The sequence below is a fragment of the Vicugna pacos genome, chromosome 2 (assembly GCF_048564905.1).
Source record: "Vicugna pacos chromosome 2, VicPac4, whole genome shotgun sequence".
Taxonomy (NCBI): Eukaryota; Metazoa; Chordata; class Mammalia; order Artiodactyla; family Camelidae; genus Vicugna; species Vicugna pacos.
Genome location: NC_132988.1, coordinates 45,841,103 through 45,866,972, shown reverse-complemented (window position 1 = coordinate 45,866,972; position 25,870 = coordinate 45,841,103). Strand labels below are relative to the sequence as shown.

At 41.5% G+C, this 25,870-nt stretch overlaps 1 protein-coding gene across 2 annotated transcripts in view; it reads right to left on the bottom strand.

The window, feature by feature from the left end:
* The window catches only part of PAPSS1 (3'-phosphoadenosine 5'-phosphosulfate synthase 1), a 105,737-nt gene that overhangs the window by 34,055 nt on the left and 45,812 nt on the right, over nt 1-25,870 (bottom strand). For both annotated transcript variants that reach the window (XM_031690607.2, XM_072939208.1), the window contains 5 exons: nt 25,554-25,667; nt 24,846-24,957; nt 22,117-22,322; nt 18,913-19,048; nt 6,859-7,127 (listed from right to left, as the gene is read on the bottom strand). In XM_031690607.2, coding sequence (XP_031546467.1) covers nt 6,859-7,127; nt 18,913-19,048; nt 22,117-22,322; nt 24,846-24,957; nt 25,554-25,667 — 837 coding nt within the window. The remainder of the gene's footprint in view (nt 1-6,858; nt 7,128-18,912; nt 19,049-22,116; nt 22,323-24,845; nt 24,958-25,553; nt 25,668-25,870) is intronic.

The following is a 25,870-nucleotide window of genomic DNA, read 5'->3' as shown; positions in this document are numbered from 1 at the left end:
AAAACACCTATAACATCTAATGTTTCTGAATTAAATAATTTCAGTTCTCAAAGACATATAAGCTAAAAGCACATAGAATAGACTACAAGAATCCCCAAAATTATTTTTAAAATAAACCAACAGGATCTAAATATTTTTGTGGTAAAAATCCATCATTGCTTACCCAAATATCTGAAGTTCAATTTTTTCTCCAGCTTTATTGATATATAATTGACATATAATATTATGGAAATTTAAAGTATACAACATGATGATATACGTACATACTGCCAAATGGTTACCAGAATAAGATTAGTTAACGTGTACATCTGAAATCCAAAAACCCAGTTTTTAGCTAAAACTTAGTAAAACCTGATCAGAACTGACTTGAACTTATTTATGGCCTTTGCTGATCCCACTTAAAGTGAAAAATTATTCACTCTGCTACTGAAACATTAATGTGCTTTATGTCCCAGACCCACCAGGAGAATTAAGTAATACATGACCCCAAGGATTTTGGATAGGAGACTGTGAACTTGTGCTGCACTACTGCAGAAACATCAGCAAAATAAATGAACAGAAGACAAAATTATCAAAGACCTCAAAGAGGGCCAAAAGTTACAATTAAAACTTGGGAGTTTATTGCTCCTATAATTAGGTTCAGAATCTAAGAAGTGGTGTCCCTCTAGGTTGTTATAGCTCTTGGGAAGTGTTTCTGGGGAGGAACAGGGTTTATATCCTAACAGACATGCAATTTACTGTTCAGATACTAGTGTAAAGCATGGACTAATGAAAGAAACATACCAGCATCATATGGCAACATATTTCTACTGTCCCTGTCTAAGGACATCTGCTCACTTACACAGAATCTGCTGCTATTAAGGAGTCATTTACCAACTGCATGGGTAACTTATATGGCAAACAAAAATCCCAGCTTCCAACAACACATTTCCTCCAAAATTCAACTGGTAACGTTCATTCAAATGTCTTAAGCCCAAGACAGAGCTTATTATTTGTACATAATAACCACATTCCAAGATACATCTTGCTTTCAGCACTGTCATGTAACAGGTCTTAAAAGCATTTTTCGGTCCTTTCCAGAAATGGATTTAGTGTTTAAGTGAGATGGGGTAATTTTCTACATAGTCGATTAATGCCTCACAAAAATAAAAAAGTACACATATGACACATTTTCAGCATTAGAAAAGTAACTCTCCCACCACATGCTGCTCTGCTTCCTACCTACCCAATTCCTAAAATGGAATTTAGGGATCAAGCCATTAAATCTTTACAGACTGGAAAATCAGGGACATCCTGTTGATAACCAAGTAGGCTAACAGCTGCTCATTGTTCTGAGAAAAATTTGTGCTGGGGAAACAAATCTGGTACCAATGCCTTCTAACTGACCTACAGAAAATGATGAAAGGAAGAGTCATTGTTTTTATTTTATTATTACTAGTTGGCAAATAAGCATTACTGGCAGACTTTTTCCTGATGTCACTGGAAAAGCTACAAAAATGAGTGGGGTTTTTGTTTTTTTTTCTAACTATAAAAAAATTCTTCACTTGAGGCTTTGAATAAGCCAAGTAAGTCAAACACACAAGTGAGGCACTTGAGAAAAATAAATGGATCATTTTCAAAAGCCACTCAATCTAACTGTTTAAATCCTGCCAGGTCATAAACATTAAAATATTTAATGGTTTAAAATATGAAGATGTTTATCAGAATTTCTAAAGTCTGTCCTACAAAAGTTCCAAAGTTAAAAACTGCCATTTGCCCAGACACCAAATGCGGTGCTTCCTGACAAGAGCCCCACCTCTCAGTATGTAACTGACACTCCAGACAGACATCTACAGGCAGAAGCTACTTCAATGTGCCTTTATGCCCTTCTGGGACACCTAGGAGCTCTGTGTAGGCATAGGGGACACTTCACTTCTTTGTCTTCCCACCAACTGCCAAAGCCCCTGACAGGCTTCCAGGCACCAAGGAGCCTGGTGAAAAGAACACACAGGCCTCGGAGTCAGACAGGCCTCAGTTTCAGTCCCAGCACTGTGACTTGCTGGTTGTAAGATCCCAGCACTATGACTTGCTGCTTGACCCAACTCTGCCTAGGTTCCTCCAAGGCCCCCAGGCCTCAGTCTTCCATCTCCATGCTTGCAGGGCCTGTATCACCCAGCTGTAGCAAGAACCTTGCCGAGACAATCTAAACCACCCTGCCTCCATCCTCGATGTCTAATCAAATTCTTCATCCCCCACCATCCCCCAAGTGACATCTGATCAGGCTGCCCTGCCTTCAGCAAGGATCCTGCTAGGTCTGTTTAATCAGAACCATCCTTTGCCCGTTGCTCCTGATGTTTCCTCTTAGTAGTTTTCCATCCACTGACTCCCACTCTGCTCCTTGGCTATAAATCTTCACTCGACCATGATGTATTCAACTGAGCCCAGTTCTCTGCCGAGGGCACTTTTCCCCTATTGCAATAGTTCCTGAATAAAAATCTGTTTTTACTGCTTTGACTACTATCCAGCTCTGGTTTTCTCTGACAGCCCACAGTTAAGTTACTTGGCTTCTCTGAGCTTCAGAAACCTCATCTGCAAAATGAAAATAAAACCAACCTCACTGAGCTGTTGTGGGAGGAGGTTATATAATGTGTGCAAAGAATTCACTCAGTGTGACAGACATGTACACAGGCATTCAGAAAACAGCTATTTTCACTTGTCTTTGTACTATTTATTTTCATATTCTTTACTTTAGCTTTACGTATTACCAGACACCCAAGGACACTGCAGATCAGACACAGAGTTTGTTAGGAAGGAGGTCATCCCAGGCTCTCTGCCACCATCAGAATTCTGGGACTTCAAAAAGAGTGACAGGCAGCCTGGACACAGAGGGACAGAACCCTCGGGATGTTAAGAACCCGCAGCAACGTAGTTTGTCACTGTTTTTTAAGACAGTTGATATTAATTACCACGCATTGTCACAAACCAGGCCATGTAAGTGATTCACATTTATCCTATTCACTCCTCAGAGCAACGGCAAAATAACAGGCAGACAGTATCACCACCATGAGGCAGGTACCATAAGAATACAAAGACAGGAATACAGATTAAACAGAGAAGATCCCAACCCACAACAGCAGGCTGTGATAAACAAAATAAAAGTTTGAAAGGCACTGGACTAGAGATTCCACTGCTAATGAATGTCAGTCAAGGCCATCCTAATTCTCTGTTCTGGAACTCCTACAAGACAATGTAAGAATTTATTTCCAGTCTGTTTTCAAAAAATCTGTAGTCACGTATTTTAATATTATATAATAAGACAAAAAAAATTCCATGGCAGTTAGAGCACATGGCTCTGGCGCCAGACTACGTCCACACCACTATCTGATCTTGACTGGGATATCCCCTCCACCTCAGTGTTCTCTTCTGTGAATTGAGGATAACAGTTCCTACCCTTCTAGTGTCATTCTAGGGATCAAGTTAGCTCATCCATGTAAAGCACCTGGAACGCTGCCCTGCAAATACAGTAAGAGCTCAATAAAAATGGGCTATTCTTATATTGTCAATCACTGTGTGTAAGTGCAACTCATTTACTGCTTCTGCATCTCCTCTTCAGTGAAATTTCAATAAAAAAAAATTTGAGGTTGGTTAAGAAATAGTAAAAGTATTACAGAATGCTTGGCCACATGGTCAGGGCTAGGGGACCAAAATGGCCAAGATGAAAAAGGTACTCAAGCACAGACGAAGAAATGCACTGCTGATGAGACTGTAAAATGTACACCCACACTGGAAAACTGACTGGCAGCATCTACCAAAGCTGAACAAAGCCATGCCCCTAGAATACCTAGAACAGAATTCCTAGGGACATCACCAACAGAAATGCCCACGAAAAGTCAGGCTCCAAAATCTTCGTATCAGCACTATTCTTAACAGCAAAAAACAAGCATGCCCAAACGCCCATCAATAGTACTGGACGCAGTCACACAACAGGACATTTGACAGTACTGAGAGTAACCAACCTACAAGTAACTACACACAACAGTAAGGGTGAGTTGCACCAACATAATGTGAAGTGAAAGAAGCCAGACGCAAAAGAGCATACACTGTACAACTTCAGTTATTAGACGCATTAGGACAGTCTGGATTGGATTCCGTGATGCAACGCCCAGGTCCCCCAGGAAGGAAGGATTACTCCCCCAGCGTCAGCAGCGCTGCCAGCACACACCCCGCAGCTGTCGGCCCTCTTTAGAAACTGCTTCTGTGGAAAAAGGCAGCAGCGCCCAAAGGCAAGCCCCCTTCCCTGGGCAGCCAGTCACTGGTCAACACAGAGGTACAAATGTCCATTTCTTGTGCAACTAGGAACATCTCTGGAGGGCCTTTCCAGAACCGCACATGGGGTCAACTGAGGCCTCCACTAAGACTAAACTGCCGCTCCACTTCTCCCCTTGCCCAACCCTGCTCCCTCTCTTCTCTTTCACAAGCGCCGATCCCAAGAGCAATCCCTAATACATTTCCCGAACGCTCATCTCCCTCTTGAGAGTCCACTTCCCAGCGTATCCAACCTTCAACACAAGCAAATTGGATCTATGATGCGAGAAGTGAGGACAGCGATGATGATGGTGGGGAGGGCAGGAAGGAGGCCAGCTAGGGTGCTGGTAATATAGCCTTGTCATCTCTTTATCTGGTTGTCTGACTGTGCTCAAACAGGGGAAATTCATTTAATTGTACACCTGTGAAATGTGCGCTCTTTCCTATGTATACTTCAATATGAAGTTAAAAAAAAGTAAGACAAGCTAAAAAACAATCCAAATGAGACAGAACCTTAAAGAATTCTTAGTCCCATCTTCTCGTGCATCCCTTAAGTCATCCTCTTCCATGCACTTAAAACACAGCTCGGAAGCCTAACCTGAGACTTCAAACCAGCTGGTGGTGAAACAGGCCTCCACAAGAGTGTGCACTGTTCTCAGCAGACCCTGCTCTTGTGGGTAGCCCCAGGGGGTCAAATCTGAGGCTGGAGAAGGGCCTGCTGCAGCCAGCTCACCCCGTCAGCTTGGCCTTGCAAGGAGGAAGACTCTGAGGTGAGCCAAAATGCAAGCATCCCGAGGACCTTTAGGCATCTTCACCTTTTAATCTTCCTTGAGAAACACACCTGGCTCTGAAATCAGAAAACTTAAAAATCTTCCTAATATAGACAAAACAGCATGCTTGATTCTTTGTGTTCTCTCAAGAAAGGATGTTCTCTTTTATTGTAGCTGGCTGTTTTTGTTATTTATATATCCCCTCATGCCCACCTTCTTAAAAGCAGCTCTTTAGTTTATTTAGTTAACAAAATGTCCTATCTCTTCCCCTTTTAGATGGGAAGCAAGAAACACAAACAGGATGAAGTATGTCCTCAATAGGGAAGGTCGATTCCTTCACTTTCCTCACTGGTTCATAAAATGAGGTTACTGATAAACTCATTCCTGCCCCTAAACTCACTTGGATCATTCCCACACTGAAAACTATTCATCCTATAGTTCTGAAGAACATCAGTCAGACCAAATGATTCCCTTAAAATGACGAAGATGAAGACTGCACCAAAAAAGAAGATGGGAAACTATTGTAACAAAGTTGTTACTTTATTTCCAAAACAATTTAGTTTGTCTTTGAGATGTAAGTAAGAACTACAGGTCACGGCAGTCTCTAGGAAACTGAAAGAGCTTTTGGTGCTCAATTCTTCTGAATGCTTTATACTGACAAAGAAGGGAGAATGTGAGTTTAACCTCATGTGGGAGCTTCAATGCATTGCTTAGGCTAAATCTAAGAGAAGACTCAAATACATTGCAACCTTTTAGGTTACTGCTATTACAGTTTTTTGTTTGTCAGTATTTCTTGGATAGAGACTATATAGCCCCATAACTAAGCTCCAATAAAAATTTTTAGACTTGATTCCAAAGAATAGCCAAACATGCTTATATTTCCCTTTAAACTTTTTTTTTGAAGGAAGATATCACAGAGTATATACAACTAAATTATTTAATCCTTTCTGAAAGAGTTTGCCTCCTAGATAAATTAAATTCATCTCCCTTTAAGGTGGGGATGAAAAAGAATGAAATAATAATGTGCATTCCATTCTTTATCCTGAACACGCAACAAGAAGCTGGCAAGGAATTCCCCACACACTGTTTTTTTAGGTCATTCAATGATTTATTCATTTATTCAAATATTTTTTGAAAGCCAACTCTGCCTTGAAGCAAAAGTCCTCTTCTCTATATATGGTTTTAAAAAAGATCTCAAAACCTCCCATTTGACCACTAACTAGCACTCTGGAGTTCTCCCCCAACCAGTATCAAGAAGCAGTGTTACTTCCTGACTGTATTAGTCCCTCAATGAAGAAGAGGTGAAGAATATCTTCAGAACATTTTTTTAAAGATAGCACACTTTTCTTCCCCCTGAAATATCTTTGGCCCTTCCAAAATTCAGAAGCAAAAATCAGACCAACTCTGTCCCCTGGGAAGAGTGACTTAGGCCCTGGTTGAAGGGATAAGATGAGTGATGTCAGATCTGTGCAACGGGCCAGACAAGAGCATGTGCCATACCTTCCCAAGCTCACCCAGCCCTCTGTCTGCACGAACTTTCCCTCCTTCACAGCTGGGACCAAGAACCACAATAAGAGCCAAGAGAAGTCCTTTCTGCCCTCCCATTCCCAAGAAGGCTTGCCTCTTGGGGGCCACCTCTAAAGAGCACCCTCGACAGAGCAGGAGAGTACTCCAGGCACAACTAATGTCTAGAATAGACCCACAGATCAGAGAAAAATCTGTAGGTAAGTGTGCTGTTGATATCAGCTGTGTTAGTAAGAGTGGTTTCAACACTGCTGCAGTGACAGTCATAAAAGCCATCTACCTCGGTTGGTCCAGCATACATCATGGGAGATGGGAAGATGGCCACCACTGTTGTTTCAGGATTCAGGACTCCTTCCTCCAGCACCGCAGCATGCTGCTTCATACGCCACATCAAAGGAACATCATCATCCTTTGTCCAGCCCCCAAGAGGGTGAAGGAGGAGCACAGGGCGCCGGTAGCCCCTTTCAAGCAGTTGCCTGTGGGTATCCTGCATTAGCAGGGCATGGCCATTGTGTACCGGGTTCCGTAACTGAAACGCGAAGACAGCATCTGAAAAAGAATTTCCAGAGTTGAGAACAGTCCATTTCTAACAGAGTACCTTCCAAAGGACAAGCAGTTCTTCTTGAAGCTCGATGCTTAGGATTAAGCAAACATGCATGCTCAAAATCAGAAACTGATGGAAAACACGGACTGCTTTGACCATGTACTCCAAGGCAACATGAGTTAAAGCAGTTTTTACTTTACAAATCTTAGAAGCCTAAGGATGTGTCAACATAATAGTGATGGATTTATAATAATTACTTTCTGCATTCATGGGCAACCTGAGAATAATCATCAGACTTTCTGGTCCTAACAGCTCAATGCAACTGCTTGCAATGGATATAAACTCTTTGTCTGTGCTTTAATTACCCATCAGGTCAATCCCTCCATTGGCCCTAAGATACTCCTTTATTAAGGAAAGATAGACAGGTAGAGTTTAAATTTTTTTTTAATTTACTTACTATCCAACTAGGCCATTTATACTGATTACTTTCCTTGACTGGAATACTATGTTGTCCTGTGATGCCAGGTCTGGACTTTGGATTATAGTTTAGCAAAAACAATATCCCTTACAGGGATATTACTATTACTCAAATAATAAAAACTTCTAGATTAATTAAACTGGTTAGCTCTGTATCTTCTGCTTATAACCCTGGCTTCAGGAGACCTTTCTTAGAAGGTGTGGTTCCTTGGCATCAAAGAGTAATTTCACAGAACAGAGCAACAACCCAGGTAGAGGAGCTCTGTGTTTTATCCCTCACAACATCTGGCTGATCCAATCATGTTGATTCGATCTCGACTCAGAGAGAACATCATCCCCTCTTCTAGTAACTTCAAGCCAAGCAATACAACAACTCCAGCCTAGTCTCAACTCTGACCCTCTTCTATTCACCGTGACAAAAGGCACAGAAAGAAACTTGACCAGGAGATTTTTGGGGACACATCTGTGATATTCCGAGATTCAGAGCATTACCCCATGCTCTGAAATTCTCAAGTGATCTTCTACACATGCGCCAGGCTGGTTTTCACCCAGAAAACAGCTGATAATGACGTAACATACAAAAAAGAAGTCTTGATACAAACATGTGAGTATTTAAAACTACTCTGCTTGAAAGAAGTGGGAGGAGGGCAAGTTTTTCCTTCCTTCAAAGAATTTTAGATATAATATATGGATAGCAAAAGATTTCAAAACATCTCTTTTAACCATTAAGTAGAATTCCAGAACTCCCCTTCCCAAGACCAAGGAGCAATTTTACTTCATGATTCTATTATATCCCAGTCCAAAAAAAAAAACAAAAGAACTGATAAAGAATGTCCCCCGAACATGACATTAAAATTACTTCTGAATTTAATCTGCATCCTGATTCTGTCCTAAATCTCATCAGGAGGTTTGGTTCTCTCCCCTCTCTTCCTTCACTTTGTAATGCCCATTTTCTTTGTAAACAGCCTTGAATCACAACAGAGACACTTACTAAGCATTAATGCATCCTGCTCCTGGGCAGATGTGATTACTGCACTGATGGGGAGGCTGGGGGCGAGTGGCTCCAGGCTTGCACCACAGGGAGGAAAGGATGCTGACCTTGCACAAGTCTGCGGCACCAAAGCCACGGAGACACCTGCATGGTTGGGACCAACAGGGCCAGGGCCAAGAAGACAGCCCTTTTGATTGGGAGACTGTACACACAGGGAGATAAGAGCATGGAAGCAAATATATTGAGGATAATGGGAGCCAGGATTCCCACTGCAGGAGAAGAAAGACAAAAATACCAAAAAGAAGAAAGGCTACAAAAGACTATGTGGTATTAGATTAGGACTGAAAGTAGCAGTGTGAGCTTACAGTTCTCAGCTATATAGACAAACAGACACAGAAGCAGATATAGATATATGTGATGAGTCTATGTGTTTATGTGCCTATGCACATTTTTTGGTTCTGTCCACTGAACGACCCTACAAGCAATGACTACCCAGTGGCAATGAACAAAACTAAAGCCCAAATTTTGCATTTTAAATAGTACTCCCCACTTAAATAAACCATGGCTCCTTGGCAAAATGGCCAATTTTACGGCCAGAGCATGAAAAGTACAACAGGAGCTGGAACGTCTTTCTGTGTCATAGAGAAAGGAAGTGCTCAGAGAACGATGAGAGCACATTGAATGGATATAGCAAGCAGTCCAGCAGGGCCCAAAGGCCAACCTGGGACAAGCTAAATATCAAAATAAATAATGATATTAAGGGATTATAACCCACTGAGTAAAACAGGAATCTGTGAGTGCAGAAAGAATGAAATAAATGAACAAACCAATAGAGGAGAAGAGGAAACTCTAACTTACAGTAAAAGGTCAACTAATAAAGATAGATGGAATGATGGAATAGAAAAATCACCTCCTGGCAGTATTTGCAGCGTGCAAAAGCCAGCAGGTAAGTCTGATGACAATGGGATATTTATGGAGTCTCAAAATCTCTCCCCCAAAATACTTCTTAGTAAGTACAAAATAATTTGTTAACTTTACAGCAGAAAAACCTGGCAAAGATGATCTCAAATGATAAAAGTTAAGTTTAAAAAAAGTTACCTCATCTATAATAGACAAATCAAACTTATAAGCCACCAAACATGATGCACTGAGAATTCAGAAAGGCTTCCCATAGGATTCCTGACAAAAGTGTATAAATGAAACCTAGTCATGAGGAAACAGATAAACCCAAACTGAGAGACAGTCAACAAAACATATGTACTCTTCAAAACTGCCAAGGCTGTGAAAGACACAGCAAAGACTAAGTAACTGTTCAGACTGAAGTAAAATAAAAAGACATGACTGACACCCTGAACCAGGAAGGAAAGTGGCAGGGGAAGATTTTACTGTTGTTAGTTTTGTGATAAAGGACATTACTGGGACAATGTCATGATGTGAATGAAGTATAGAGAGTAGGCAGTATTATATCAATGGTATTTCCCAAGTTTAATGAGCACACTGAGGTTAGGAAGGAGACTGTCCTTGCTGTCAGGAAATACATGTGGAAATAGCAAGGGGTAATGAGGCAACAAGTCTGCAACTTTCAAAAAGAGTGAGAACAAGAAATCAAATAAAGTATAATGTTAATTATGGAATCTGGGGAAAAAAGATATAGGAGTTCTTGGTAGTATTCTTAAAACTTTGTCAATTTAAAATTATTTCAAAATAAAAAGTTAAAAAACAAAGTAAAAAATTATGAGAGACATAAACTGATTACAATTGGGGATTTAATTTATTTATATTTATTTTACTTATTTATATACTATATATAAAATAGATAAACAAGTTTTTCTGTATAGCACATAGAACTATATTCAATATCTTGTAGTAACCTATAATGAAAAAGAATACGAAAATGAATACACGTATATGTATGTATGACTGAAACATGCTATACACCAGAAATTGACACATTGTGACTGTACTTCAATAACAAAAAAAAGAAATGTTGACTACTATGAAATTATTAGAAATACAAACACTGACTAGATATTTGATAGTATTAAGAAACTATTATTATTTAGGTGCAATAGTGATAATACCATGGTTCTATTTTTTAAAGTCTTTACCTTTAATAAATACTTTCTTAACTGTTTAGATGGAAATGACATGGGGTTTGAGACTTGCTTCAGAATAACATGCAGGGATGCGGTGGGGCAGGCAGGAGTACAGGTGAAACAAGATTAGCCAAGAGCCGGTACTACTAGAGCTGGGTTAGTAGCACACAGTGATTCACTATACCATTATCTCTACTTAATAAATATAAGTAGTATATGCTTGAAATTTTCCATAGTAATTTTTAAAAGAGAAGATACGTGTAAAGTACCAGAAGAAACACTGTTTTGAAACAGGATATTTGTGGGTTCAAATCATAGGTCTACCAGTTTCTAACCATGGACTGTGTAAGGACTTAATTTCACTTTATACATTTCTGAAGTGGGGATGATACTAAAGTTAGTGTTTTGAAAATAAAATAATATAAGGTACCCAGCATGCTAAGATGCACATTGCATGCTGTCACTTAATAAATCTAAGTTCCTTAAGACAATTCACTCTTTAAAAAAACACCCACCACATCTAAAAGTTTCCGGCAGGAAACTGAACCCCTTTTTCTACTAGTGGCTCAAAGCCTAGTCCAGTACAAACGGACACTCCAGTGAGTGTTTCCAAGATGAGGGTGCGCTAGTCCCGTGCTGCAATATGCAGCCTTCGCCCTCCTTAATCAGGAACAGGCGCCTGACCATGAATAGGACCCTTGGGTAATGCATCTCAGGTGTATGATGACTACATTCCTAGACTTCAATCAGGTCAAATCTGATTTTGTAAAACCGCCATTTAGCCAGATTATTTATATGACAGGATGTGCAAAAGGAAACATAAAACACAAATTCTGTCTCAAATATATGTATTTCACAGATTCTAATAATTCATCTACCTAGGTTTCCTTTCCAAAAAGAATTAATCTTGCTCCACACTGGACATTTAACAGATAAAGTTAAGACGAATGACTTCTTAAAAGTTTACATTAGCAGCATATAAGGGATTTTACTGCCAAAATTTCTCCCAGGTAGCATTATTTCCTTACTATCAGTTCCATTCAGAAATCCAACAATCATTTGATCTGTCTGCCCATTTTTTCTTGCCAATACTACCAAGTCTTTCCTAAATTTCCAGTCTTTTCAATCCCTTGTAACTATTTATCAATGAATGACACAAATGTTTTTAACTGCCTGCAGTTTCAGACTGCATTTTCATCCTTACCATCTGGTTTTCCCACCAGAGAACTTACGTGGATGAACAATGCAATAGGAGTACCCGATCCACTGGAAGCTGACATTCCCAAGGTACTGTCCCAACTAACATAACCCAATATGCATCACCATTAAAATTTCCTCCATCAGTTTTCTATCAAGGATGGAAAAAGAATAATGGGCCATGGATACTTACTGCAACTTTCATTAATTTCTCACTCTCATCCCCATTTTCTAAAGGATGGTGATTTCCCTATCGTCACACCACGATCAGTGTACAATATTCGCCTTTTCAGTTGTATCTCCTTATGGCTTAGTGGAAGACTCCTTTATCTAGGACCAGGGTTTCACCTGTGTTTAAAATTGGGCTATGATCCACCAGATGACTGAAATTTACTATTAAATAATTTCCATTTCCTTGTAGCCTGCTGTCCCCTGGTTCCTGGGAAAGGACCAGGAATTCTATAATCTTGATTTATAGAAAGTAACTGTGGAGCTGCTGACATCACGCACAAAAGCAAATTTTTTTCCTTAAAGAACTAGAGTGAATATTTTAAGCTTTGCGGACTGTGAGGTTTCTGCTGCAAGCCCTCAATCCTGCAGGAGTAGTACAAAGACAGTCACAGACAATGCAGAAATGAGTGGATGGGGGTATTTCCCAATAAAACTTTATTTACAAGAACTGGCAGTGGGCCAGATCTGTCCTGTAGGCTGCAGTTCACCCACCTCTGAAAGACAAATGGAATTCGGGTGATGGGGGTAAGAAGAGAGTTACAACCAAGCCGACTGGTGTGAGCAAATCTGTGGAGGGAGGAAAACGCATGTGTCTGAGGACACAGAATCCTCCATTTGGCCAAAGATGGATATAAAACCTGGCACACGATTATCACGTAGAATTTTGAAGGCCAGATTGGGAAGGCTACTTTGTTCCAAACAGAGGTGGAGAGTGAGTTCATCAGTAACACTTCACAGGAAATTCGCCTAGTGGGACTGTGCAGGATTGACGTCGGGGAGAGCAGAGTCAGTGGGAAGAGTGGAGACAGCAAAATCAGAAGACTGCTGCGGAGGAACACGCTCCCACGTTTCCATATAAAATAAATGTCCACCAACTCTTCCTTTCTCTCCACTCACTCGATCTATTCCTCCCCCAGGATACAGACAGGCTCATCGGACTGACCACAACCTACGAACTGGTGAATGGGGTCACACCGTGACAACAGTGAAGACAGGTGCTACCCTCTCCCTCAAACCTCCTCCCACCTGCTCCCCTGGGCCCGAGGCCACTGAGCGGGGCTGTAGATGTTGGTGACTCACAGATTCACGTCTTCTGACTTTAACTTCCCTAAGCTCCAGATAGTCTCTCCACCAGCCTTAGCACACACAGGCACCTTAGATTGCCCCTGGCCAGCCTCCCTGCGCACTTCTGGTCCTCCTCCACGCATCCTCCACATGCAACACAGAGCTCTGCTCCCTAGACCTCACTCCCAGCCCTGCTTTCTTCGCTACCAACCCGCACATCAGCCCTCCATCTCTGCTTCCCAAGACTCATCTACTAATTGGTCTTTCTCTCCCACTTCCAGCCTCCATCCAGCTGCCAAAGCAGGCAGGGAAGAAAGCAGTTTGGGACAGGATGAAAATTCTGTTTCCACTATGCTGTCCTGGGGGAACCGGGAAACTGATCCCACCGCTCCCCTCCCCCCAACCCCCAGGAGCCTACAGTCTAGTCAGAGGAGGAGAAACAAACATTCAGTAATCAGAAAATAAATACATGTTAGAGGGAATAGCCTTCCTTCAACTCCAAGAGGATCATGATCGGTAAGTCTGGTGATGGTATGAAGGATAAAGCAATGGAAGACAAGACCAGGACTAGAGTCACTCCTTCAACCAGTTCCTGCCTGCTCTGTCACAGTGGGTATGAAACTCCTGCCAAATCCAAAAGGCATTTTCCTGTTTTAAATGGCCCTGACATCTGTTGCCTCTGACCAAAAAAGAAAAATCAGCACCACTGTTTTCACTGCTTCAAAGCCTGCTAACCATGCTTTCTATTTCATCTGCCTCTTTACTCCCTTTTTCCTTAAGTAAAAACCAGGAAACACTGAAGAAAATTTGGGGGGCAGGAATTGCCCCAAATGCACTATCTTAATACCACTGTTTTAGGTTTTTTACAAGTCTCCTTTTTTTTTTCCCTTATGCAGACATCTCTACATAGTTGTGATCAAATGTGTATGACATTATAAACTCTGCTTGGCCATTCTCGTCTAATCACCTGTTTCTGACATCCTGTAGTCCTTTTGGAGCAACAGGGTTCATTGCTGGGTCCTAGGAAATTCTTTCTCTACATAATCATTCAGGAAACCTACCCTGAGCCTGGATTCAATTACCATGTGCATACAGATGGCTTCTGTTAGCTGCATCTCTATGTCCTGACCTTCCAACTCATCAGTTACAGAGACTTACTCCTAAGAACAATTTCAGTACATTCCCCAGCCCCTCAATTCCTCCACCTTCACTATGACTGTCACATCCCAAGACAAATGCTGGTCCAGCTCTCAAAACCTGTTCCTCCTCTTACATTTTACGTCTAAGTAAAGAAAGAGCCCAGCAGTACAGCTTCTCTCCTCTCCTCTGGATTCAGCACTCTCCAGTCCAGCAGCCAACACACTATGTTAACAAGTACGGTCTGACCTCTTTCCTTCCAGCAGGTGGAAGGGGAAGAAGAGAGTGGAGAAGGTTCTTCTGAGGATGTGCTGATTCATGACGGGGAAGGAGTGGCAACCAGCAGCATTCTCTGGTGGTGGGAGGAGGATGGGCACTGACCCCCTGGATCCGTGAAGGACACTGCAGCATAATCCTGCACCACGGCCATCAACAGTGATGCGGCAGAGGACAAACACCAGGGCTTGACCCCTGCTCTGCAGTTTCTCAGCCAGGGGCCTGGGGACAACTGCAGTCCCCCAGGAGGGTCCTGGCGAGCAACAAACAAACGAGTGAGCAGGGAACTGCTCCCACCCCATCTACCCTTCCCCCAGACGTCTCAGAACTGTGCTTCGCTGCCTGGCCCACAGACAGAGCCCTGGCCTGCACCCCAACCACGAAACCCAGAATTACAACATCCTCCCACTTCCTTCCTTCAGTTTCTCTGCAAACTGTCCTACATACAGCAGTCATCAGCAGGTCTTCTCTCCCAGTCCTCCCCAAGCTGTGTCATCTGCCACTTTACCCCCAAGCTCGAAGGACACATATTTCTGATTTTCCCTACATCAGTGCAGCAGCTGAACAAGAGAGTCCCGACGACAGCTCTAGAGCTGTTAAGTGGGGTGTGCGCACACGCTGTGTTTGTGGCAGCTTTTTGAAGGGAGCTGGAAGTAAGAGTTTGATTCCTGCCCTTCCCTCAGGACTGTCATAAATTAGCAATCTTTTACTTAAACTGTTCATGAGGAGGGGAGGAAAATCAACAAGACAGAGAGAGGCCACTTGAGTAAATATGACTAGACTAGAATTTTTCACAAACAGGTACTCTCATACCCACAAAGTACGGCAGCAAGTTGTTTTTCTTTCTCAAGACTAGAAATGCTTTCAAATTAAAGTGAAAAATAATGTTGAATACAATGCTTTCTGCCAGTTGGACACCGTGCTGCCTGTTCTCCATTCCCCTTCTCGTCCATTCTTTGTCTTGTGCCTGTGTGCCTGTGTGTTTGTGTGTGTGTGTGTGTCTGGGGGTGGGGGAGCGCTGTACACCCGCCTCCCTATGGGAGACATTAGCAGGAAACCAGAGGATGCAGGAAGAAAAAGTCTGCACCAGTAGCATCCTGTCATCCATGCCCACATCCCCCTACAACTAGCTTTTGCCCAGCAGCCCCTCTCCACAGCTCCAGCTCCTCCTACCCAACTACAGAAACAATGTTTCCTTATGACACCCCTTCATGAATGGTAAAACGACCCCAACTCGCTGGTCCCTGGATGCCTCATCATTTTTCGATGGTTTCCTTAACCCTGATCACCCCTCTTTAAATACTGTCAGATAATGTTCACAGCCTCATCTGCATGTGCCCTACTCTGGCCGACAGAGGATCCATCACCCACCCTCAGGTGACAGCATCTCCAACTCACCACCATTTATGGTCGAGAAATCCCAGTGCTTTCAGAGCCAAACCATCTATCTCCATCTCAGCCTTCTCATGTCTGCATCCTTCCCAACTTTGCCTAAGACATCCACCTACTGTCTCTATCCATGCACTTAAAACACACTTTGTGGTTCAACAACTCTACAAGCTTTCTCAGATTTATTCAACAGGGTGCTACCACATACTAGCTTGAAAGAAGGTATGTCAACTTTTCCCTCTATAACCCAGCAGGACACGAACACTCTGTGTGTAATAAATACTAACCGGCTTTTACTTGGTTTAAGTGAAATTCATTCTTCCCTTCCAGGATAGTGGTCAACCATCAGAGGTTCCGAGAACCTGCCATCTGGAACCGTGTCACCTTTCAATCACTGACTTGGGTAATAAAGCCCTCTCAATCCCTCCAACTGCAGAACGGTCTAGAGACAGCAAACCTGAGCATACTACTGTGCCCAGGACAGGAGCGCACACAGGGTAACCAAAGCTCCTCTAAGGTGAGAGAAGAAGAAGGAAGGAGAGGTAAGGAAAGAAACTAAAAAAAAAAACCCTGTTTTCTCTCCCTTGAACTAGGATTTGTACATGCCAGTAGATGACTCGTTACTGGCTTCCTAAAAGAGTGAACAAGAATTATGAAGGAAGCTCCTCAGTCTTTGCTTATTTGCCTCAGTCTAAAATGGAAAAGTAAACAAAATAATGCTTCACCATCTCTTCTGCCTGAGAGCCTACCTGGCTCTCAGCTACTTTAAACAAAGCTGCAATCACTCATTATGCAACAACTGCTCTAAATGATTTAAAATGTTTGGTGCCCAAGGAAGAACGCAAAACAGATGTAATATAAAGTCTCTGATTATGAATGATAATTTCTTGATAAGACCGCTCAACAGTGCCAATGATTAATTTACTACCATGAATTCCAGATATGAATTATTTGGGGGGAAAAATTAAAGTAAACAAGGTGGTCTCAGCAAGTCATCTGTTAAACATGTTCCTGTTCACCAGTCTGAAAAAAAAAAGAAGTCTGCATATATCAAACTGTCAGATGCTTCTGGTTGCAAATACAAATGACCCAACTGGAAGTGTCCTGTATCACCAAACAAGCATTAGGTCTTCAAATAAGAACTCTGGATATAGAGGACTCCAGGGTTGGGTAAGAAAATTAAACAGTATAAGATTCCCATGGATTCTCATGGATGTAAAATGGCTGCAAGAGCTCCAAACATTGCACCCTTACATGAAGACAGCAACCAAAGCAGGAAGAAAAGGAAGAAAGGAAAAAGGAAATGTTTTTGCCCTAAGCCAGTTTCTTGTCAGGAAGGAAAACCTTTCCCAGAAGCCCCTCTTCCTTATATCTCAGAGGCCAAAACTGACTTCCACATGGACCCTTAAATCACACACTGACAAAAGAGAATGGGGCACCATCACTGACCAACAGCAGTCGTGACACAGACCCTTATGACTCGGCCCAAAGCATGTTAGCAAGAAAGAAAACAAGCTGCTGCATAAGAAAGCATCAAGCGTAATAGTCAGAGAAATTCCTACACAAGTATAAACTTGAGCCAAATATTTGCTTCAAATTCAGGAGTGGAATAAAATTCAGAAAAAGGAATGGGGTCCTACACTGAAATACCCTAGAGGGGCCAAGCAAGAAGTGTGAGTGAACGGAGCGGGCTGGGTGGGAACTGTGGCACTCTGAAGAGCGTGTGCTCATCTGAGGCCTCCAGTCCTCGATCGGTTTTAATCTCTAATTACTTCCAATATTGGCAAATTACAGTAGAACCTAAGAATAAACAAGATATTCTTTCTCTACCCTTTAGACATATACAGGTAAACTAGCTTCAGACTCACATAACAGAAACGACACCTTAACCTCTTACTGTGTGCCAGGTACTATGACGGTGCCTCACCATCTTACCTCATTTCACTACCATCATTGTCCTCATTTGTAGGACTCAGGGAACCGAGCCTTAGAGAGGAAACCACTTTCCCCACAACCACTTAACTTCTAGGTGGTGAAACGGGGTACAGTGTGCACACAGGACTGGGAATGACTACCAGGGTCTTGTGTTCACAGAAGCTAAACACAACCGATGAGACGGGTACTCTTGCCCAGACTCTAGAGTCACTTGGGGAGACGGACTTCTGGTTAACACATATGGCCAGGTGGGCAGCTGTTTCCTTACGAAACAACCACATTCGCTTGAATTTTCTCAGCCCTATCTGCCCAATTTCCACACAGAAGATATTTTAAAAAGTAGCACCAATGACTGAGTTTAACCATTTCTGTAGTGGGTGAGAATTAGTAGCATGATTGTAGGAGGCTTCTAATACTTCAGATCTTAAAAAAGCCTCCCCAGATCTGCTCTGCAGCAATTGCTGGTCATTAACATGGCACCCAGAATTTGCAAGTGTGGGTGACAGTGTAAAGACACCATTTACCTACCTCCATATAAGACACCTGCTAATTCCAAGTGTCCGATACAAAAATACCCACCCTGGGTATTTTCTAAGACAGTATTGCAAAGGACAGCTTCTACAGACTCTCGACTCCTACTGCTCCATTTCATCCTAACCCAGAAATCTGAAATCATTAGGAACCTGCTCTTCAGCAGCTTCTCCTGTTATTTGTTCACTGTCTGTCTCTTCCACACCACAAGCTCCTGTCTTACTCATTTATGAATCCTCAGCACTTGGCATTCTGGTATATCAAGACGCAAGACAAATACTTGATGAATGAACAGCAAACATGATACTGCTGTCCTATTATTTTCTGCAGTGATACTTTCCACTCACATAGGACACTGTGGGATCTAAAGCACTCTGTTGGTCGGTTTAGGTTGATGACCTTTCGTTACATATTCCGTTGCTACTCCAAGTAGCCCCATGTTAGATACGTAGGTCCATGTCTTACCAGCATTCATATCTTTAAACTTCTGCTTTAGCTCAGTAGGAGTAAAACGATACTGATCAAGACCATCATTCCAGTAAATTCGGTCCAAGACTTGAAGATCTCCTCCAATCAGCCAGTCACCTTGTTCCATAACCATCTAATGGCAAGAGAAAGAAAATACTGTTTTTCAACAGAAGCTGAGAGCAAAATAAGTAAGAACATTTCTCTCATACAAGCTAAATATACCTGTAAACTACTCTCATCTGAAGGTCAAAGGTAAATCTGCTTGGCTTATCAACTGAATTAGGATTAGAGATGCAAGAGAATTAGAATACATTTCCTACTTTTGCAAATGACTGGTAAAACAGCTATTACATTTGCATATGAAAGGCAAACAAAGCCACAATGAATAATTATGACATTTTAAGTAACAAAAACATTCTTTTCGTTGTTGTTGTACATTGATTAACAGAAAAAAACGGGTAACCCTGGGTCACCTCACCCTCTGTGTTCTCCAGTCCTAAACTTTTGAGCAATTAAAGTAATGATGATGGAGCTGGACACAAATTCATGCCTTCCAACCTCCACACCACCTCAGATTTCTTTCAGCCTCACTCGTCTTCTTTCCCTGCCCCTGAGAGGAGGAGATATTACCCTCAAGGACCCATTCATTTTTGCAATACAGCTCAAATTCACCTTCTTCCCCTCACTGCATCAGTTCAGGTGCACTTTGACTGTGTCGTCACTCCCCGCCTTGTCTCCCTCATGAGGAGGTCCCTCCCCATCCATCAAACCATTCACTCAACAAATATTGACTGAAGACCTGGTACGTGCCAGGGCCTGTGCTAGGCATTGGGATATACAACAGAAAAGAGAAGGAAAGATCTTACTTTAATGGAGCTTACATTCTAGTGGGCGAGATGGAGGAGAAATCAGAGAGATTACAGCAACTGATCAAAGTTACGGAGAAAACAAACAGGACAATGGAACACTGTCCAGGGAGCAGAGTGGATGTCATTTAAGAGAAAGGAGTCAGGAAATGCCCTTCTGAAGAGGGTGACGTTTAACCTGAGAGCGCCGAATCCTAACCACTAGACCACCAGGGAGCGTCACGTTTAACCTGAGATGATGAAGAGGAACAGGTCACGGAGGTCAAGTACTTCGGGCAGAGGGACAACAAGCACCAAGTCCTGGCATAGAAACAGGCTTCTGTCCTTGAGGAACAGAAAGAAGGCTAGTGTGGCTAGAAGGTCAGAAAGGCAGAGAAAGGAGAGGGGCAGCGGCCAAGGAAGAGCCCAGGAGTAAGACGGCAGAGTCAGAGCCCAGAGGATCCACCCCTGGGACAAGTCACAGACAGGCACCTGGGTCTATTCTTATTACAGTGAGCTGCCCCTGGAGAGTTTTAAAGGGTGCAGTGATATGCTCAGATTTATATTTTATTAAGACTCACTCTGGCTGCACCAAGGAGAACAGACTGCAGTGGGTATGAGAGGAGGCAGGGGTCTAGCCAGGAGACGACAGGCACATCCAGGCTGCAGCCCGGGAGAGCATGGACGGCACCAGGGGAGTGGAGGTTGGAACAGGGACACCCTGCTCCAGACTCCTGGGCTAACTTCTTAAAGCACCACGCTGTTTGTGACCCTGTCAAACCTGCCTGTGGTCTCTGTGCCCAGTAAGGCAGAGCAGCACGGTACAAAGAACTCAGAAGACCTGAGACAGACTCTAACCCTGACTCCTCACAGCTCTGGGCAGGCTGAATCCACTCTAAGATTCCTCAGGATAAAGAAAATAACCTTGTCTACTCCTAAGGGTCACTGTAAGGACCAACAAACAGAAATGTGGTTTGAAAAGCACAGATACATGTAAATTGTTATTATGACTGAGTAAAATCTTAACAGCTTAGAGTAGAACGCTAAGCCCAAGGTCCTCTCTCCCACTCAACGACAAACCAGGGAGCTCCCACACACACAGTCTTGGATCCTCCTGCTCCACACACCTCAAAAGCCGTTTCCTACAGTCCCCTCCTATCCAAATCTTACTGGTTCCTCACGGCTGCATACCAGGCACTAACTAGTCTAAGAAGCCTTACATACTGCTCTAAATGAAAGTAGTACCTAACATAAACAGTAATCACATACATTGAGTGATCAAAAAATGTCTCCTCCAATGAATTCATATAAAAAGGTACTCTTTAGCGGTAGGGGTTACATAGTACGTGACATTATTGTGTCCACCAATAATGACTCTCTGTTATGGGTTATGGAAGATAGCTTTCAAGCCCAAGGTCTTGGATTCAAAGCAGCCTCTCATCCCACCTATAAGCTGTATAACTTGGGTCAAGACATACATTCCCTATAAAGTCTCAGTTTCTCCATGTGTAAAATGGAAATGCCAGCCATCCTACAGGTTTGCTATGTGGTTCAAAGAATTTCCATAAGCAGTCTTGTAAACTCTGTTACTTGTTATTAATAACTGTAGAATTTTAAGCTCAAAGAATGTCTGATACCACCATTAGTTCAACCTCCTTATTTCATTAAACAACATATCTGCCTATTTTTAAGTTTATCACTTTTTTGTCCTGAGACAACAAAATGAGATGTAGCACATTGCTATGATCTAAACAAATGCTATATAAATTTTCCAGATAAATAAAGCTACTAAAATTTCACTTAGTTTCTTTTAAAGTTCAAAGCCTACTGTAAAACAACAGACAGAAATTTGACTTCAGTGATAACATTTCGCATATTAAACATAAAATACATGAGGCCCTTTGGGGAGACTTATTATAATTCTCATTGCATGCATATCAGGAACAGTGCTCAATTAAAAGCCCAGACTAGATAAAACCAGCCTGCTGTGGGCTCCCATAGCATCCTGCCCTCCCATCCTACCTGCAAGGACATGATTAATGTCGGCTCCACCACTAGAGAGTCAGCTCCAAGCACATAAAGACTGTGCGTGCCATGCACATCAGCCCTGTATTCCCAGCACTGGCACTGAGCTCAGTGCCTGGTGTAAAGCAGATGTTTAAAAGATATTTGCTAAATATTCATCTGGACCAAGACAACAAGACCATATGCTCATCACACTACTATAAGTTCCAGTCTCGATTCTGCAAAATGCTAACAGTTCCAATGGAGTAGGAGACACACAGGTAATTCCCCATATTTCAGCACAAACGTTATTGGCAAATCAAGATAAAACATAGCAAGGTTTATTCAGGACCTTGATGTAGGGGTGGCTCTTGCATGTTGTTCCCCACTGTCTGGCACAGCGCTCCTCCTTCCTGTGCTCAAAAAACTCTGGATTGCGAAGGATAGCCACACGGCAGCCCTCGTACATCAGAGCAAATGCTGTACAGCCATCCAGCCTCTCTTTATCTTCCCGAGTAGCTGTCAGAACTATAGGTACTGACAAGTTAATGACACCCCCTGCAGGGCACAGAAAAACATAAAGCACACAGCTTGGATTACTCAACAGGCCTCACATCTACTTTTCACACTTCAGTAGACATTTGCCAAATAATAAAAGATGCATGGGTCCAGTGACAGTTTCCACTGGTACCTGGCACAGAAAATCAGGAGAGAGAACAAGCAACAAACCCAGACATTAAAAATTAAAAAATTTTGAGAAACAGCAAAAATTAAGCACATCAACAGTGTCCCTGTGTGTAGCAAGCCTTCTTACAACCATTCATGAAACTGTCTTTAGGGGGAAAAAAATCACAGAAGGTGATCCTAGGTACAGACTCACAGAAGTAAAAGAAACAGTTTAACAAGGAAGAATCAGTTGGTTAAGTCAAACACCAACAAAAATATATGAGTAAGACAAAGAATTATGCTTCAGGATCTTTTCGGGAAAAATACACATGGAACGTGGCAGCAGTTCTGTAGAGTTCTGGGACAAGTATTATAGCTGACGTACAGTATTACGTTAGTTTCAGATGTACCAGATGTACCCTTGCTGATCACTGTATTTTGAGTGGCAAGTTGGTTAAGAACACTTGAGTATACTTGGTATACCCGGGTATCCTTGAGATAGGAAGACAAAAAAACACCCAAAAAGGTTTTCGTTTCTTGGTTTTTAATCAAAATGGAACTACTGGCAGTTATCACTGGTCAAGAAACACAGGCAGTAAATAAATAATCAGCGGCACCATTTAAACCAAAACATATTGCCAATGAGACTAAAGGCACATTCTCAGTTGCCAATCTTTCAAGCTCTAAATGTGTTTTTTTCTTTCCTACTCCTCATGCATAGGTTAGAAAAATAAAATGTGATCTCAAATTCATATGTGGATATTATTTACACATCAAGAAGAAACCTTACTTTTTGAGGAAAATCATGGCATGCCTTCTTTGGGCAAAAGATGTCAACAAATCAATGATAACTGCATGGCTGTTTTAACATTACCCCCACATGGTACAGCTCAAAGTGGAAAATTAATGGATAGTTTTATTTGCACCATATCCAAGACTAAATCATTACTAAGAAGGCAATCCACAAAGACTTTACCATTACTTTCAAGGAAGAAAATCATGAAGTAAAATTTAATCCTTATGTTCTTGTGACAAAGGTTATTGAGAACAAAGACTAGGAACTACATTTTCTACTATCTATTCTACTCCTCAGTTAAAAGAAGTCATAACACACAAGAACGTGGCAGCAATTCTATAGAGTTCTGGGACAAGTATTATAGCTGATGTACAGTATTATGTTAGTTTCAGATGTACCACATAGTGATTCAGTATTTAAAAATATCATGAAATGATCACCATGATGACTATCTAGTGACTATCACCACACACTAATATTACAGTATTATTGACTCTATGCTATACATTACATCCTTGTGACTTATTTTATAACTGGAAGTTTGTACCTCTTAATCCCCTTCACCTATTTAGCCCATCCCCACACCCCTCCCTTCTGGCAACCACCAATTTGTTCTCTGTCTCTATGAGTCTGTTTCTATTTTGTTAATGTTTGCTCTTCTGCTTCGTTTTTTAAATCACATATAACTGAAATCATACGGTATCTGTCTTTCTCTATCTGACTTATTTCATTTAGCGTAACACCCTCCAGGTCCATTCATATTGCAGCAAATGGCAACAGTTCATTTTTTATAGCTGAGTAATATTCCTCTCTGTGTGTTTGTGTGTGTGTGTGTGTGTGTGTGTATCTGCATCTTCTTTATCTGTTCACTTATTGATGGGCACTCAGGTTGCTTCCACACCTTGGCTATTGTAAATAATGCTGCAATCAACATACAGGTGCATGTATGTTTTCTAGTTAGTGTTTTTGTTTTCTTCAAGTAAATACCCAGAAGTGGAACTGCTGGAGCATATGGCACAAGGGTTCATTAACATTTAGCAATATTTTCTTTATTATAATAAATTAATGCTACTAACAGCATAGAAAGTTTAAGGTAGTTGGAATGTCATTATAATATACTCAATATCAATTTCTTTGGCAATTTTTTTTTTTTAGTGTTTTAAAAGAAAAGGAATAAGCATCCTTTAAACCACCTATTTCAGGATTCCTTAACTTGGACTCCCTGATTCCTTGTTAGAATGCTCAGCTTAAGCAAGCACAAATTTAATATGGCACAATTTAATAAGTGTGTGCACTTTCCAGGGAGAGACTTTCTACTGTGATAGGTGGATATGTCACAGGGGAACTTATTTGTTTTTTAAATCCATTTTCAGCCCTCATCCCCAGGTTGTCCTTCTCCCCCTGCAATAAATCATGATCAGGAAAACTAAAACTGGAAAAAAGATCTCACAATACATTTAAAATGTTGAGTACTGATATAATTTAGTCTTAGTCTAAATAGTCTTAAAAGGCTATCTCCATTAAGATGTTACCTCTACTTTCTATATATAGTGATGAATTCCTGCAACTGTGTAATTTCTCTTCCACACTCAATTACTATTGAATATAAAATGTCTTACCATCCAGAAGACAATCAAAATGAAGACATTGCAAGTACTCCCTCTCTCTCATAAAGCCGTTCAGTGGGGTTGCCCAACCTTCTGCCAAAACCTGCACCCACTGCATATCCACCTAGTAAATGAGACAGTAAAGAAAAATTTCATGTACTTATGAACAAAAGCAGTAATGGCTTTTTGGAGTTTAATTTTGAAAGCAATGAAAACAAACTTCTTAAGAATGATTATAGACTAAACAAATTAATAAACAATTAGGGCACTAGGAAAATACGCATTTTTCTTAATAAATTTAAGTAACATTAGGCTTCCCAATATTTCTAATAAGGATAGCATCTCCCAAAACAGCAGTCCTCAAACTTTAATATGTTTAAGAAACTTCTGGAAGGCTTGTTAAATGAAGACTGCTCCACCCTACAGTTTCTGATTTAGTTGGTTTAGTTGGTACGGCACAAGGATTTGAATTTCTAACAGGTGTCCAGAAAATGCTAACAATGATGGTCTGGAAACTATAGTCTGACAACCACTGTCCTAAACTAAAACAAACTTTAGATAAAAACGATTCCCCCCCCCCAAAAAACCCTCACCAATGACAAAGTGCCCTTCATCTAACAAACATTGTATTATTTCTTGAACTTTAAGATTTCTAGCATATCCCACCAGAATATTTAAATTGATTAAATCACTCCGTGCAAAAAGGAACAAAGAACTCACCTTATTAATTTTCAATGCTGGTAATGTTTCTGCATCTGTTTTTGCCAGATGAAGTTTGTTTTCTGGCACATACAGTTCTTTTACTTCGTAAGAGGCATCCACAGGTACAATATCCTATACATTCACAAAAGTACAATTTAAACGTTTGATTCAACAATTTAGAGTTCTCCAAAGGGTATCTTAATGAAGAAAATTAACATTTCAAAATGAGACTTTACAAAGAAGTATGAAAGAGGGACTTGATGCTGTGCCTCCTCAATCAATTCTCCTAATGACAACTGGTCTACCCTTAAGCAGCTATCACTCCACATACAAGA